The sequence below is a fragment of the Ochlerotatus camptorhynchus genome, unplaced genomic scaffold, assembly GCF_037179485.1.
Source record: "Ochlerotatus camptorhynchus isolate MF236.1 unplaced genomic scaffold, CSIRO-AGI_Acam_v1.1 ptg001181l, whole genome shotgun sequence".
Lineage (NCBI taxonomy): Eukaryota > Metazoa > Arthropoda > Insecta > Diptera > Culicidae > Ochlerotatus > Ochlerotatus camptorhynchus.
In genome coordinates, this window is record NW_027041547.1 from 55,430 (window position 1) to 70,384 (window position 14,955).

Genomic DNA, 14,955 nt, shown 5'->3' on the forward strand with positions numbered 1-14,955 from the left:
TCAACTTGCACATCCACGCGTTGATCGGCTGCCAACCAATCACGCGTTGGCGCATCTTACCCAGCACTACAAAGCCGGTTCCCAGTGTAGTATATTAGTCATACCTTTACCAAAAAACCTTTGTGTCTAAGAAAATAGGACTACCTTTGGGTTAAGCTACCTTGGCCTTGATAAGGGTGTGGTAGTGAAAGAGGTAGTGAAAGCATAGACGAGAACGGGCAGGGAGAGAGATAGAGAGGGCATTCAAGTAACGACCAGCTAGCGAGGAGGCCACGATACTACAACCTGGCGACTTGGTGGGATTAATTTTCAAAGAAAATGGTAAGCATAATGCTGAGTTGTGAAAAATATACAATGCTGAAATATTTGACTGTCGGTGAAACTCGTGCTGAATGTTAAATAATAAAGAAAACACGGAGACGATTGTCCAATCCTGGAATTTCGGACAAAGGAAAATGTTGCTACGGCAGTGGCGTGATTTAGCAAATTCCAAGAATTTGCCTCGCAGCACCATGGTTGAGAAATGGTCAGAAAAAAAAAATGTTATTGAATCGGAGGATAGCGGAAATCAGTAGGATTTCCCTGAAATTTTGTGAAAACCAGTAAGGGTTTTCCATGAAACGACAGAATTTATGTAGGTTTGTTGGAAAATAGGCGAAAATCTGAAGGGATTTTCCACGTGGAGGTTAAAACTGAAGAGGTTAACTTTGGAGTGGCGAAAATCGAAAGGATTTTCCCTTGCGAGATCAGAATGCGAAAATTATGTAAATTTTCCATGCATAATGAAATCGGGAGAGATTTTCAATGGAAACAGAGCTTGAGGTAGTAGTGAGTTGAGAAGAGCAGTGTTTTTTTGAAAAAAAAAAAGAGAAATCGGTGCGTAGACATTGTGCAGAGACGCTAAGTGAAATTTTGTGTTTGTTTCCATTTCAGATGGAAGAATCACGTCCGGTACCACCTTTCAGGTGCAACCAGATTGAAACAAGCAAGTTGGCAAAAGAATGGAGATCCTGGAAAGAATCGCTGGAATGCTATTTCGCAGCGTATGGTATTACGGACCAGCAAATGATGAGGGTTAAGTTACTGCATCTAGGCGGACCAGCGTTACAAACCGTTTTCAAGAATTTGAAGGATCGTGACCAGATGCCGATAGTCTTGCTCGTTCCGAAATGGTACGATGTAGCAGTCGAAAAGCTCGACGAGTTTTTTGAGCCTCGTCACCAAACGACGTCGGAGTGCCGCAAGCTACGACAGCTAAGACAAAAATCCGGTGAGAGATTTGCCGATTTCATCATTCGGTTGAAGCAGCAAGTTTCTGAATGCGGTTTCGAACGATATGGAAGGGAGATTGAAGCGATTTTGACGGAGATCTACTTAACAGATGCTGTGGTGGAGGGATGCAGTTCGAACGAAGTAAGACGAAGAATTTTGCTTAAGGATCTACTTTTCGCCTATATTGAAGCTCTCGGAATCTCGTTGGAAGGCGTGGATCAACAAATCGAAGAAATGAATACGAACGAGCCCCCTCAGAAGATTTGTCGAGTGGGTCAGACAAAACAAGAACGATTTACGAGGTCTAAAGCTTCGTCGGTGAAATTCAAGCCAATGCGGGATAATGCGTGCTACAACTGTGGTCGTGTAGGTCATGTGGCCGCGTCGCAAGCGTGCCCAGCTCGTAGCAAACAGTGTATAAATTGTCAGATTTATGGACACTTTGAACGACTGTGCCGCAAACAGAAGCAACGACCACTTCCGGATCAAGGTGGCAAGCAGATTCGAACGGTACAGAATGAGCAACCAACTTGTGAGGACAGTAGTAACAACAATCAATACGAAAGTAACGATTTTAAATTGGCTCACCACTTTAGTAGCCTATTGGTCCCAAGCAAACGATTAACGTACCCTATTCTAGTTGAAATTCTATTACTACACTATGTTTGTTTTGATTCGCTATGAAAGTTTGACAGATAACATCAGGGGTGTGTGGATTCATGCAGAACATGGAGGGGTGAGTGAAATAGCTTGGGACTGCTTGGGACCGTTGTTCTGGTACTAAGTGAGCCAAAAATAATAATGATTTTCTTCGGGACCCAGTGGTCTTAGAGTTACCTCTATGGTAGTAATGTCAAGGAGGAGATTGGACAGGACAAAGTATACTATGCTTTCTACTCGGGCAACGAAAGCAACGTTGTGACGTGCGACATCGGTGGCGTTGAATTGGAAATGCTGGTAGACTCCAGTGCTGACGCCAATCTTATCAGCAAAGCGTCTTGGTCCAAACTGAAGGATAAACGGGTATTGTTGCAGTCATCTACGGAAGGAAGTACCAGGATCCTAAAGGCTTATGGAAGTAATGATCCGTTGAAAATTTTGGGTTCTTTTGTTGCTGACATAGAGGTGGGAAAAAGCCGAACTCAGGCGGAATTTCTGGTGGTCGAAGGTGGCCAGCGTTGTCTGCTAGGCGACACTACTGCCAAACAACTGGGCATTCTGAAAGTTGGGTTGAATATCAACAAAGTCAACGATTTGTCATCACCGTTTTCGACGATCAAGGGCGTAGAAGCATTCATTCACGTTGACCCCAACTTTGCACCTGTTTTTCAACCCATGCGCCGACTGCCTTTGCCTCTGGAAGCAGCTGTCAACAAAAAGTTGGACGAGTTACTTCAGCGTGACATTATTGAGCCGAAAACAGGGCCGACAAGCTGGGTATCGCCGCTAGTTGTGGTAGGGAAGACAAACGGTGAAGTACGATTATGCCTTGACCTTCGTCGTGTAAACGAAGCGGTCTTAAGAGAGCATCATCCTATGCCGGTGGTGGATGACCACATTGCGCGACTTGGTAGAGGTACGGTCTGGAGCAAGCTTGACATCAAAGAGGCCTTCTTGCAAATCAAACTCGAAGATGAATCCAAAGATGTTACCACCTTCATCACAGGACGAGGATTGTTCCGGTTCAAACGGTTGCCATTTGGGTTGGTGACGGCTCCGGAGCTCTTCCAAAAAGCGATGGATGAGATTTTGTCAGGATGCGAGGGAGTAGCTTGGTACCTCAACGACGTCATCATCGAAGGCAAAGATATGGAGGAACATGATGTTCGCCTAAATGAGGTAATGTAACAAGTTTTGTTTTGATAATAAAAGTGAATGAAATAACATCGAATTTGTGTTATTTTATTTTGTATGTGATGATTCCTTGCTAGATAAATGTACTGTTTCAGGTGTTGTCCCATTTCAAAAGTCGCAATGTCGCCCTCAATTGGGAAAAATGTCAGTTTAGAGTCACCGAGTTAGAGTATCTTGGACACAGAATCAGCGATAAAGGGATCAGGCCATCGGATTCGAAGATACGAGCTTTGCTATCATTCCGGGAGCCTAAAAATGAACAGGAGCTCTGCAGTTTCCTTGGGTTGGCGAACTACATGAACAAGTTCATACCTAATTTGGCAACCACAGATCAACCGCTACTGAAGTTGTTAGCAAAGGACGTCAAATTTGAATGGTCAAAGGAACAGGATGACTCTTTTAATGAGATAAAAGCGGTTTTAAGCAATGCTCAAAATTTGGGATTCTATAGATTAGAAGACGTAACTGCCGTTATTGCGGATGCAAGTCCGCATGGGCTTGGGGCACTGCTGGTTCAGTTCAACAAGGATAACGAACATCGTGTGGTCAGTTTTGCCTCCAAATCGCTGACCGAAACGGAGCGTAGGTACTGCCAGACGGAGAAAGAGGCGCTGGCTATCGTCTGGGCAGTAGAGCGTTTTCAGTTTTATTTGCTAGGGAGAAGTTTCGATATCATGACTGATTGCAAAGCGCTATCGTTTTTGTATGCAAAACGTTCCAGGCCCTGCGCGCGAATCGAACGCTGAGTTTTGAGGCTGCAAACGTTTGACTACAGAGTTATACATATCGCTGGTAAGGAAAATGTGGCTGATTCTCTTTCCCACCTAGCTGTACTAGAACCCAGACCATTTGACGCGAATGAAGAGATAGTGGTTCAAGAAATAACGATATCTGCTCTTTCTTCGACAGCGCTCACGTGGAATGATATCAAAGAAGCTTCACAATCAGACTCTGAAATCAAGAACATATTAGAACAGCTGTTCAACGGTACGCAAGATAACCTGCCAATTGAATATCGGGTGCTGACAAATGAGCTGTGTCAGTTTGAAGATGTTTTGCTTAGAGGAGATCGTATTGTAGTGCCAAAATCCCTTAGGAATAGGGTTTTGTCTTCTGCTCATGATGGTCACCCTGGAATATCGATGATGAAGAACCATCTCCAGAACAACATGTGAAAAGGGCATACAAGCTTTTTGTAAACAAACCTTTGTAGGCCCTTTTCTCACCAACCGAGGGTTGCCCACGCAAACCAGCAATATCATCGGGAAGGGGAAAGTTTCCCCTACCCGGTGATGTTAAAGGTTTGCGTTGGTGTCATATGGGTGGTGAGAAAAGGGCATAAGAAGGTTTGTTTACAAAAAGCTTGTATGCCCTTTTCACATGTTGTTCTGGATCTGAGGTCAAATTTGTGGTGGCCTGCACGCTTGTGGCAGCCCCAGATCCACCAGAAGCAATGACCCGTAGCCAGCTTCCGTCTTATCCATGGCATACTTTGGCCGTTGATTTCCTTGGTCCATTACCGGAGGGACAAAGTTTGTTTGTGGTCATCGATTATTACTCTCGGTTCATTGAAGTTAGCGAAATGCAATCCACTACTTCAAGCGATGTAATTAGACAGTTGGCTATTATGTTCGGTAGGTATGGAGTCCCTTCGGTCATTAAGGCAGATAATGCTCCTCAGTTTAGTGCTGATTGTGCGGAAATAAAAGAGTTCTGTGCATCAACAGGATTAAAATTTTTGAATACCATCCCTTATTGGCCACAATCCAACGGAGAAGTGGAACGCCAGAACAGATCCATTCTAAAACGCCTTCGCATTGCCCAGGAGTTGGGTTTGGACTGGAGGAAAGAACTACGTGATTATTTATTGACGTATCATTCGACAAATCATCCCTCAACAGGAAAGTCACCCGGGGAATTGATGTTTGGAAGACGTATCAGGAGCAAAGTTCCATCAATCATGATATTCCACGAGGATAGTTCGGTCCGAGAACGAGACGCCATTGTCAAACAAAAGGGGAAAGAGTATTCAGACAAAAAGAGAAATGCCAAGCATTCTGAAATAAAGGAGGGTGATATTGTATTGGCTAAACGAATGCGAAAGGGTAACAAGTTGGATACGAATTTCAGTAATGAGGAGTTCATAGTTCAGAGCAAAGTTGGGACTGATATAATCATCAAATCAGCAAAATCCGGTAAGGAATACAGACGCAGTTCAGCTCACTTGAAGAAGGTGTTGGAGCGAGTTGAGAGAAATGATCTTGGGTATTCTCCAAATGGGATCGCTTCTAAAACAGTCGCCCCACAGACTCAGGTTGATGATTTCGAGGGTGATTCTACATCTGCAGGAGTACCTATTAAAAGGATTAGGAAAGCTCCAAGCAAATATGAGGATTATATCTCACACTGAAGGGATAAAGCTGTTTGTAAACGGATAAAACAATAAATGAAGACATTGGTAATCTACAATGCATTTTTATTCCAAGGGGGGGGGGATTGTAGTATATTAGTCATACCTTTACCAAAAAAACCTTTGTGTCTAAGGAAATAGGACTACCTTTGGGTTAAGTTACCTTGGCCTTGATAAGGGTGTGGTAGTGAAAGAGGTAGTGAAAGCATAGACGAGAACGGGCAGGGAGAGAGATAGAGAGGGCATTGAAGTAACGACCAGCTAGCGAGGAGGCCGCGATACTACACTCAGCTCGTTGGTGGTGCCACAGCTCTGGTAGAAAGTAGCCGCTCGATGCCTGCTTTTCCATACCTTTTGTCCCGTCCAGCAAAGTTCCTGCAGTACTACGACTTCGAAGTTGCGTGGTTGAAGTTCGTCATAGATTAACCTATCGCAACCCGGGAAGCCGAGCGATTTGCAGTTCCAGGTTCCGAGTTTCCAATCGTAGTCCTTATTTCGTCGCGTAGGTCTGTGCCGATTGTTCCGATCCGTATTTCTTTCTTCAGTATTTGCAACTTTGTTTTTTTTTTTCCAGGGCGGCTTGTTGGGCCTGCCCCAACCCCCTGTCTCGCCGGGGGACCATCGTGCACAGCTCTGTTTAGAGTCCCACGCTGGCACTAGGATGGTAATCAGCCGCTCCTAACATGGAGAACAGACGCCGTTTTGAGCCGCACCTCCATGATGAACAGACGCTCAGGTTTGGTGAAGCATTTCCTCTATCACCGTACTATGGTTACCGCGCCAGTGTTCGCGTCGCACCTCTTCACTTTGCTATTGCCGGACTGGCAACATTGCCCAGGCTACGCCACCCAGCTGTGTCCATGTTTCAGCTGGTAGTCTTTTGTTATCATATGACTCGAGGAGGCGTGAAGTAGGAACTTGCGAGGACCAGGGCTAGGTATTCCGCTCCTTCCAGGTAGTCAACTCACCATTTTCTAGCCTTATGACACACACTACATGTAAATTTCGGTTCCCTGAGACCGACACATGTAAGCGGCCCTTTTGACATAAGAATCAGTTGAAAGAAACGTGAAATTCAATTCAATCAAACGTTCTCTTCGTCGACTAGCTGATGTTTCGGTTTGAGAACACTTAATTTTACATGAAATGTTTGTTTACGTTCTATGATTTACGTCCAATATGGATTACGTCTCGTGTAAAAGTAGTTATTTCTAAGTGTGTACGTAGGCATCAGCAGATCTTAAAACACATAGGTCCTATAAGAATGCATAAATGGTATGTGTGACCGTTTATACATTTCGTTTGAAACATGATCTTCATTAACTTTTTTTTACAAGTGCTTATTAGTTAACTTATAAGGGGATTTCTATCCATGAGGGTTGGTGAGCCAGTAGTGGAAGAACTAAGTCAGTTTATTTATTTAAAAAATAATTGTGATTAGTGCGATAAGTATAATAGTGCCACGCATTGGTTTCTAATAGATAACACTATTATAGGAACACCTCCGCAACTATAGGATCAAAGGATTCAAAATCTAAAGGAAAATTAATAGTTTTCCTTGATTTTTGGGCTAATTTCAAGTTTTAAGTATGCTACTTTATGTTAAGAAATTACTGAAAACTGAAAAGCTTAAACTAACTTACTTACTTACTTAAGGGTCCTGTGCACCACCAGCGGTGCAAAGACGTGAAAGACTTCCATCCTGGGCGGCTGCTCGCTTTTGCCCAGGTCAGATTCCTATCGACTTGCTTAATTTCCTTATTGAGGCTCCACCGCCATGAGCCCTTGAGTCTGCCTGCGATGTCCTGCCAGATTCCAATCCAGCGCTTGCTTTCAGATTTCGTTTCCGCCCCGTCGAAGTGTGTGGCCGACCCACCTCCACTTTCGCTCTCGAATTTCTGTTGCTATCGGCTTCTGATGACATCGACGATGGAGCTCGGCATTCGAGATCCAGTTGTGAGGTCACCAGGCACGAATTATATACCGCAGGCATCGGTTGATGAAGACCTGCACCTTTTGAGTGTTCTCCGCTGATACATACCACGTCTCGCTGGCGTATAACAATACAGATTTCACGTTCGAGTTGAAAATTCGGATTTTGGTGCGTTGGCTTATCTGGTTGGATCTCCATACGTTTCGTAAACTCGCAAAGGCAGCCCTAGCCTTCTTGATTCGTGCACCTATGTCGCTCTTGGCCCCGCCGTCCGACGCTATTTGGCTGCCAAGATATTGGAAACTTTCGACCTTCTCCACTGCTTGCCCCGCTACCGTAAAGTTGGAAGGGTTGCCCGTGTTGATATCCAACGATTCGGTCTTGTTGACGTTGATGGTGAGACCCGCCGCAGAGGAGCGTTCGGCTAGGTCATTGAGCTTACTCTGCATATCAGAGCGCCGTTGTGCTAGTAGAGCAACATCATCAGCCAAATCGAAGTCGTTGAGATCGTCCATGGTGATAGGCTGCCAAAGCAGCCCACGGTTCGGTACACGGTCAATTGCACCTACCATGATCTCGTCGATTACGATGAGAAACAGTAGCGGTGATAGTATACATCCTTGTCTCACACCAGCGACTACCCGGATAGGGTCAAACAAGGCTCCGTTATGCAGAACTCTGCACGTCAAAGCCTCATACTGCGCTTCGATGAGGTTGACGATTTTATCCGGGACTACCTTGCGTCTCAGGGCGCCTCACAGATTCTCGTGATTGAGACGGTCGAAAGCTTATTCGTAGTCAATGAATACCAAATAAAGGGACTCTTGGAATTCATTGACCTGCTCCAGGATGATGCGGAGCATGACAATATGGTCCACACAAGATCTTCCGGCACGGAATCCTGCCTGCTGCCGTCGGAGAGTCGCGTCAATCTTCTCCTGTATCCGATTCAGGATAACTTTGCACAGAACTTTGAGAACAATACACAGTAACATGATGCCTCGCCAATTGTCTCACACAGTCATATCCCCCTTCTTTGGGACCTTCACTAAGATGCCCCTGCATCCAGTCAGCCGGAAAAGTCGCGGTGTCCCAGATATTACAGAATAGTTGATGCAACATTTGTGCGGATAGCATGGGGTCAGCTTTGAGCATCTCTGCTGATATGCGATCGACCCCTGGAGCCTTGTTGGATTTCATGCTTCAGAGAGCTGCTTCAATCTCCTACAGGGATGGGGCTTCGGAATTGACGCGAGTGATGCGCCGCACCCTAAGCAGATCGTGCCGAGATGTTGATGGCTGGTTGGCCGTCGAAACTTGAAGAAGTTGTTCGAAGTGCTCAAACCAGCGTTTCAGCTGGTCAGTGGGGTCGGTAAGCAATTGTCCAGTCATGTCCTCCACTGGCATCCTCGGGTTCATCCTTGCTCCACTCAGGTGTCGTGAAATATCGTAGAGGAGGCGTACATCGCCAGTGTTTGCTGCTTTCTCCCCTTCGTCGGCCAGGGACTTCACCCACGCTCGCTTGTCCGGTCTGCAAGAGCGCTTGACTTCCTTCTCTAGAGCCGAGTACCGTTGACGGGCTTCGTTCTTGGCTCCTCTGGTTCTCACCCGCTCTATCGCGGCTTTTGCTTCTCTACGCTCCTCAATCTTCCGCCAGGTTTCATCTGTGATCCACTCTTTCCTCTGGGTGCGCACCTCACCCAAGTTGTTCTCGCTTGTTTCTGGAAAGGCATTCTTGATGGCCGTCGATTGTTCTTCTACGCTGCCACCTTCTGGAACGTCCGCAGCTCGAGTCTCAACCCTAGTAACACGGTTGTCACAAATCGGTTGTGGCAACTTCTATACAACTTATATCAGTCATAAACAAGTTGCTGCAACTTATTGTAACGGAAATGTGCTATTCGGGAAGTTCTTCAACAAAGACCTTTTTACCGCTGGATCTATAATTTAGAAAACCATTGTTTTATAGCAAGTGAGTGGAAGCAACCCTGATGTTAAAGACTGGGAGTTGGCGTTTCCATTCTCCCCATTCATTTCGCTTCAATCAGTGGACCCTCCCGTACCCAGTATTAAATGCTTCATATAATAATGGAATGAAAGTTAAGAGAACAATAAAGGAAAGATCTTACCCGATATGTTGCAAAGGAATCCATGAAATCACGATGATTTCGAAGAGCTGCCATAGATATGCTGTCGCTACTTCTTCAACCGATGTTAAAAACAGTTCTCTCGTCGTTCCTTCGTCCTCCGCAGCGAAAACCTCCAACAACCACTAAACACACTCTTGCTGCTCCGACTAGAGGGATATCAGCAGAGAGAAAAAAGGACTGCGACCACTTTCAATTTCCAATCACTCACGACACAACGACTTCAGTTCACCAGTACACAGTGTGGAAAACGCAGCACACCGGCCGAATCATCTTGCAACCAACGTCGAAATCAGAACAGACAACTCCAGCGACTGAAAACAAACGCGTCTAAAAGCAGCCAAGGCACACTTCGATTGCAATTCTGAAACACAACCTCAACGCACAACATTTTTTTTTCCTTTGGTTTGTTTTTTTCCGTCGATCTTGTTTTCCATGCTGAGCAGGAATGACGTGCCAGGAAGGCAGCTCCCACACCTGGACCCTACCTATCGACCCATCAACTCATGAACCGGGGACCAACGGCTTTACTTCCCATCCGAAGGAAGGCGTGATCAGAGATGTTATGCCTCAGAACATCCCGGCGGCGCCGACTGGGATTGAACTCAGGCCTGCTGGGGTGAGAGGTAATCACGCTTACCACTACACCACCGGCGCCGTTGACGCACAACATTTGACAATCGCCTTTCGTCCGGGAGGTGGAACGCCAGCACGCAGCAAGCAAAGGCAAGAAAAAATGCACACTCACAGCACGACACGAGCTGAACTGCTAACGTTGAAAGCCAAACGCGAACTATGGTCGCATGCATCTTAAAATTTCGATTCTTAATCATGCAAGCTGTTATTGTTTAATCAATTTTATCAATGGATTTTTCAATATTTTTCAATACATAACAAATAAAGCATGTGCACCAATGTTATCAAATTAAAACTTTTGATACATATAAATCAGTTCATGGTCACATACAAAAAGCATTGCGAAACTATTAACTTTACTATGACATAAACCAAATCGAAACAATACTTCAATTCTATTCTTAATTAAGACACACACAAATAAATACAATGTTTAAGCATATACTAATTAGTTAAGAATTTCTGCTTATCTAAAAAAATTTATAAATATGACATGAAATGTGATGAAGTGTAACAAAACTTTTAATTTCATTCTGTTAACTATTGAAAAATGGTTAAAAGTAAACCATTGTCTAAAGATGGTGAAAATCGATTGATTTTTTTATATTCTTACCGTGCGGGACCGAAATCCGTACAGCACCGAAATCCGTACACCCTGTTGAATTTGTTTGTTTATATGCATCATAACAATGTAAATATTATACATGAATACATATTCATGTTCATTCATGCATCAGCTTGATGTTTACTTCAACAATTAAGCAGTATAACATGCAATTAAAATAAGAAAAATAAAAACCTTATCACGTGTCGGGCATTTCTGTCAATCGGTTGAGTTCTTAACGATTTTCTAAGAAAATGTCTCGGATTTACTTCCAGTTGTTAAGCGTATTTAAGTGATTTTTGCAAGTAGTTTCCTGAAGGTCGATCGGAAAGGTAAGTGTTTATCGTTTTATATCTCAATTCTAAGCAATGGATCGTTCATATGGTATTTATTTATCAAAATTAGTACTGTACGGATTTCGATCCATATATAACAGCTGATTCTAAATCCGTACACTTGTGCATCACTAATGACGATTCTACTTTATCTAATGTTTTTCAGCAGATCATGGAAACTAAATACACGCCGGAGGATTTGGAGAAGACTGTGGCAATGATGCGTGCGGAGAAATCTTACCGAGAAGCATCCAGGGATTTTGCCGTTCAATTCACCACCATAAGAGATGCCGTATTGAATCGCTACTCTCTTATTTTATTCGTATTGTAAACGTTATATTATTAATATCTTTTAATGAAGAGCGTCAAGAACCAGCCGAAAAGTAAAACAACGCAGCTCCCCTACAGGATATCACCAACACGCATATACAAATCAGGGACCATGCATAAATGACGTAGCATTTGAGGGGGGAGGTGAGGGTTTCAGAATTTGTGACCGGCCATGTATTGGATATAGCCAAATACGCTACGAGGGGGGGGGGGAGGAGTATAAAATTGATCAAAAATATGCTACGTCATTTTTGGATGCTCCCTTACAGAGAGCAGACAGAAATGGGCCAGAGAGCATTCCCAGCTACCAGCGAGGAATGACCGGAAATACACATGAAAGTAGTGCGGGCGAAAATTGATAAAGAGAACGCAAAGAAACAAAGGATTGAGGAACGACAAAAGAAAAAGGTTGAGCGAGAGAGGAAGAGGAGGAAGAAAAGGAAGAAGAGCAAAGAAAGTTCCCTAATAAACGATACCATGAACGAACTTTATCCCGGATGGGTAAACTTTCCCACAAATGGTTTGGATGATACCCCGAACACGTCGTTAAGCTCTCTATTATGGTTATTTTTATTAGGGTTGGAAGCAAGAAAGCATTATAACTTGAAAAGGCAATGGTAACAATGGAGAAGAAGCAGAAGAAAGCTGTGGAAAAGAAGCAATGAAAGATCTGTATTTTTATGATTATTACTCTCTTGACGTATTAAATTAAATTAAGTTATAGTCGTTATTTTACCATTTTTAATTTTCATGCACAAAACGAAAACTAATCCTTGATGTCAGTTCATTGTCTTTTTTTGTTGGTTTCTAAGATGGTTGTATTTTTCTTTTACTTATCCGCCATTATAGGGCTACCATCTTAGGAACCGGTTAATTTATCGCTTGATACCAGTGGGTTGGTGGAGTTCCAAAGTATGGCGCATCTTGCACGTTATCACATGTCAAATTTCAAAAACCTCGAAGTTTTGATCGGAGGAAAACTCCAGTAAGAATATTTAACCCAAAGCACTGGTATAGAATAAAATTTGGAAGAAATTAATCCTTAAACATGATATTAGTTAGCATAAAAATCCAGAACAGTTACCTTCTTAAATACAAAGAATTCAGTTACCTCTCCTTTGAATCGATTGGAGCATCAATTAATCTAACGCTGATATCATTAGTAAAAAAAGTAAAAGTAAAAAAAATGAACTTGAACCTTTGAAGAATGATTCTTATGTAAAATCGTGCACTGAATTCAACAATGTAGTCGAAAAAATGTCAGTAGGATAGTTTTTGAGATACAGCTAAAAATGAAAATTCACTTTAAACAAGTTTGATTACTATAATACAAATATCTCCGGTTGTAATGAGATTATATCAATTATTTTAACGCTAAATTAGAGGTAAGAAATTTTTTCGTTCGATCAATTGAACATCAATTGTCAGTGAGATTGATGGTATTGTTGTTAGTTAATAGTTTGTTTTTTAAGTTTTCCTAAGAAAAATTGAATTTCTGCTAAGTTTTTAAGCAATGTTAATTAAAATGTTTATGGTGGTTCTACCATTACTCTCACGGAAAAATAGTGTTATAACGATCGAAATAAAATTTTATCACGTTTAATTTGGCGTTAAAATAATTAATATTACTTCATTGCAGCCAGAGATATTTGTGTTTTAGTTTTTTTAACGTGAGATTTCATTTTTTAGCCATGGGAAGGAGGGGCATAGTGAACAGGCGGGGCATAGTGAGCATCCCGTACTTTGGCTCTGGATCTCCAACTGCATGAAACAAATCAACTGGTAGTAGGATCAATATCCTTAAGATATTGATCCTACAGCCAACAAATTTGTTCTGAACGGCCGGAAGTCCAAGCTGGAGCACGCGTGATGCTCACTATGCCCCACCTGTTCACTATGCCTCTCTTACCCCTATATCTCCAAAACTATCCTACCGAGATTTTTTTTGACTATATTTTTAGATTCAGCGCACGATTTTACATGGGAAATGACCATCAGCGTACAAAGTTCAAATATGCTGTAAACTAGTGTATTTAAACGAATATAGCTGTTTTGGACTCTTAGCCAAGCAACTACAAAAAAAAAATACTTTATTCAAGATAGCAACACGTTTTTTTTTTCATTGAGTTGGATCGATTTACATTCATGTACGGATTTTGATTCATGACTGTACGGATTTTGATTCATCCTCAACACAGTGTACGGATTTCGATTCAAAACTGTACGGATTATGATTCAATCGTAAAACGCTGTACGAATTTTGATTCAAGATATGTGCAATTTAAATCCTTTTTTCTAATAATTGAAGGTAATTTTAAGACCTGGTGTTTGCAAATATTGGAAAAATAAAGATAAATGTAAAGGAAAAAGATGTGATACAGAGCATAATGTGATAGCATTATTTAGTATTGACCGTTAATGATTCTCTCGTGCTTAGGTGTACGGATTTCGGTCCCGCACGGTATACTTTCTCCAACCGAGACATCAGATGCGAGTATCTGACGCCTCTGATATTTTCTGTTCTACTATATAAGCGTCCAACAAAGTCGCCCGTTCCATCATTGTCTATCCGATCGTCGACCCAGCAGCAGAGCAGCAGAGCAGCAGAGCAGCAGTACCAGAGCAGCGGAAGCAGAGCCTGGGGGCGAAAGGGCAACTACGCCGAGTGCGTTGTTGCCAGTGCTCCGGTATACTGGGCCGCCGTCATGGAATGAACAGCTGCTTCAGTTCTCAGTCGGTCGTATTCACCGTCTGCTCCGTAAGGGCAACTACGCCGAGCGCGTTGGGAAAATGGCCCTTTTCAGGGCCACAACATTATCAAGAAAGAGTTTAACGTACGTATGCGAGTATCTGACACCTCTGATATTTTCTGTTCTACTATATAAGCGTCCAACAAGGTCGCCCGTTCCATCATTGTCAACAACATCAGCCCAACAAAACGGCCCTTTTCAGGGCCACCAAACTTTCGCAAAAGAGTTATTAAGGAATATTCCTAAAATATAATATACACAATTAAGTACAACACATAACAGACGTTATCCAACGCCAACCCTGCGGTCGTATGTAGTATACAACCCTTCCAACTTTTTTTTGTTTTACAATCTATACGAAAAGTTAATTATGAAGCGGAAACTGTGAACTGTGCTAACTTTCTGTCGTGCTTTGACCACATACGCGTGACTCTTTTATACGTCTGCACGTGCGTGAATAAGCCAGCATGCCACATCAACACTGGCATGGTATCTGTTCGCACGCCGGTAGCTACACACGAGGCGGCGTCTCGTAAACAAACCGATCGATATAAAGCTCCGACGCCTTTCAAGGTATAAGATGTAGTCAAGCTTCCTATCGCTCTTGTTGTGTTAGTAACCAACCTATCGTCATCGTCCGTCAGTGCCATTGGCTGGCGACGGCCACGACGATGTCCAACCACC

General features: G+C 43.1%; 1 protein-coding gene across 1 annotated transcript; it reads left to right on the top strand.

Annotated features, from left to right (window-relative positions):
• The first annotated feature begins 804 nt into the window (after positions 1-804).
• Positions 805-4,301, top strand: LOC135716260 (uncharacterized protein K02A2.6-like). Its single transcript, XM_065238947.1, has 5 exons — positions 805-828; positions 934-1,782; positions 2,104-3,111; positions 3,222-3,708; positions 4,036-4,301. The coding sequence occupies exons 1-5, from the start codon at positions 805-807 to the stop codon at positions 4,299-4,301; spliced, it is 2,634 nt and encodes an 877-aa protein (XP_065095019.1).
• The last annotated feature ends 10,654 nt before the right edge of the window (positions 4,302-14,955 follow it).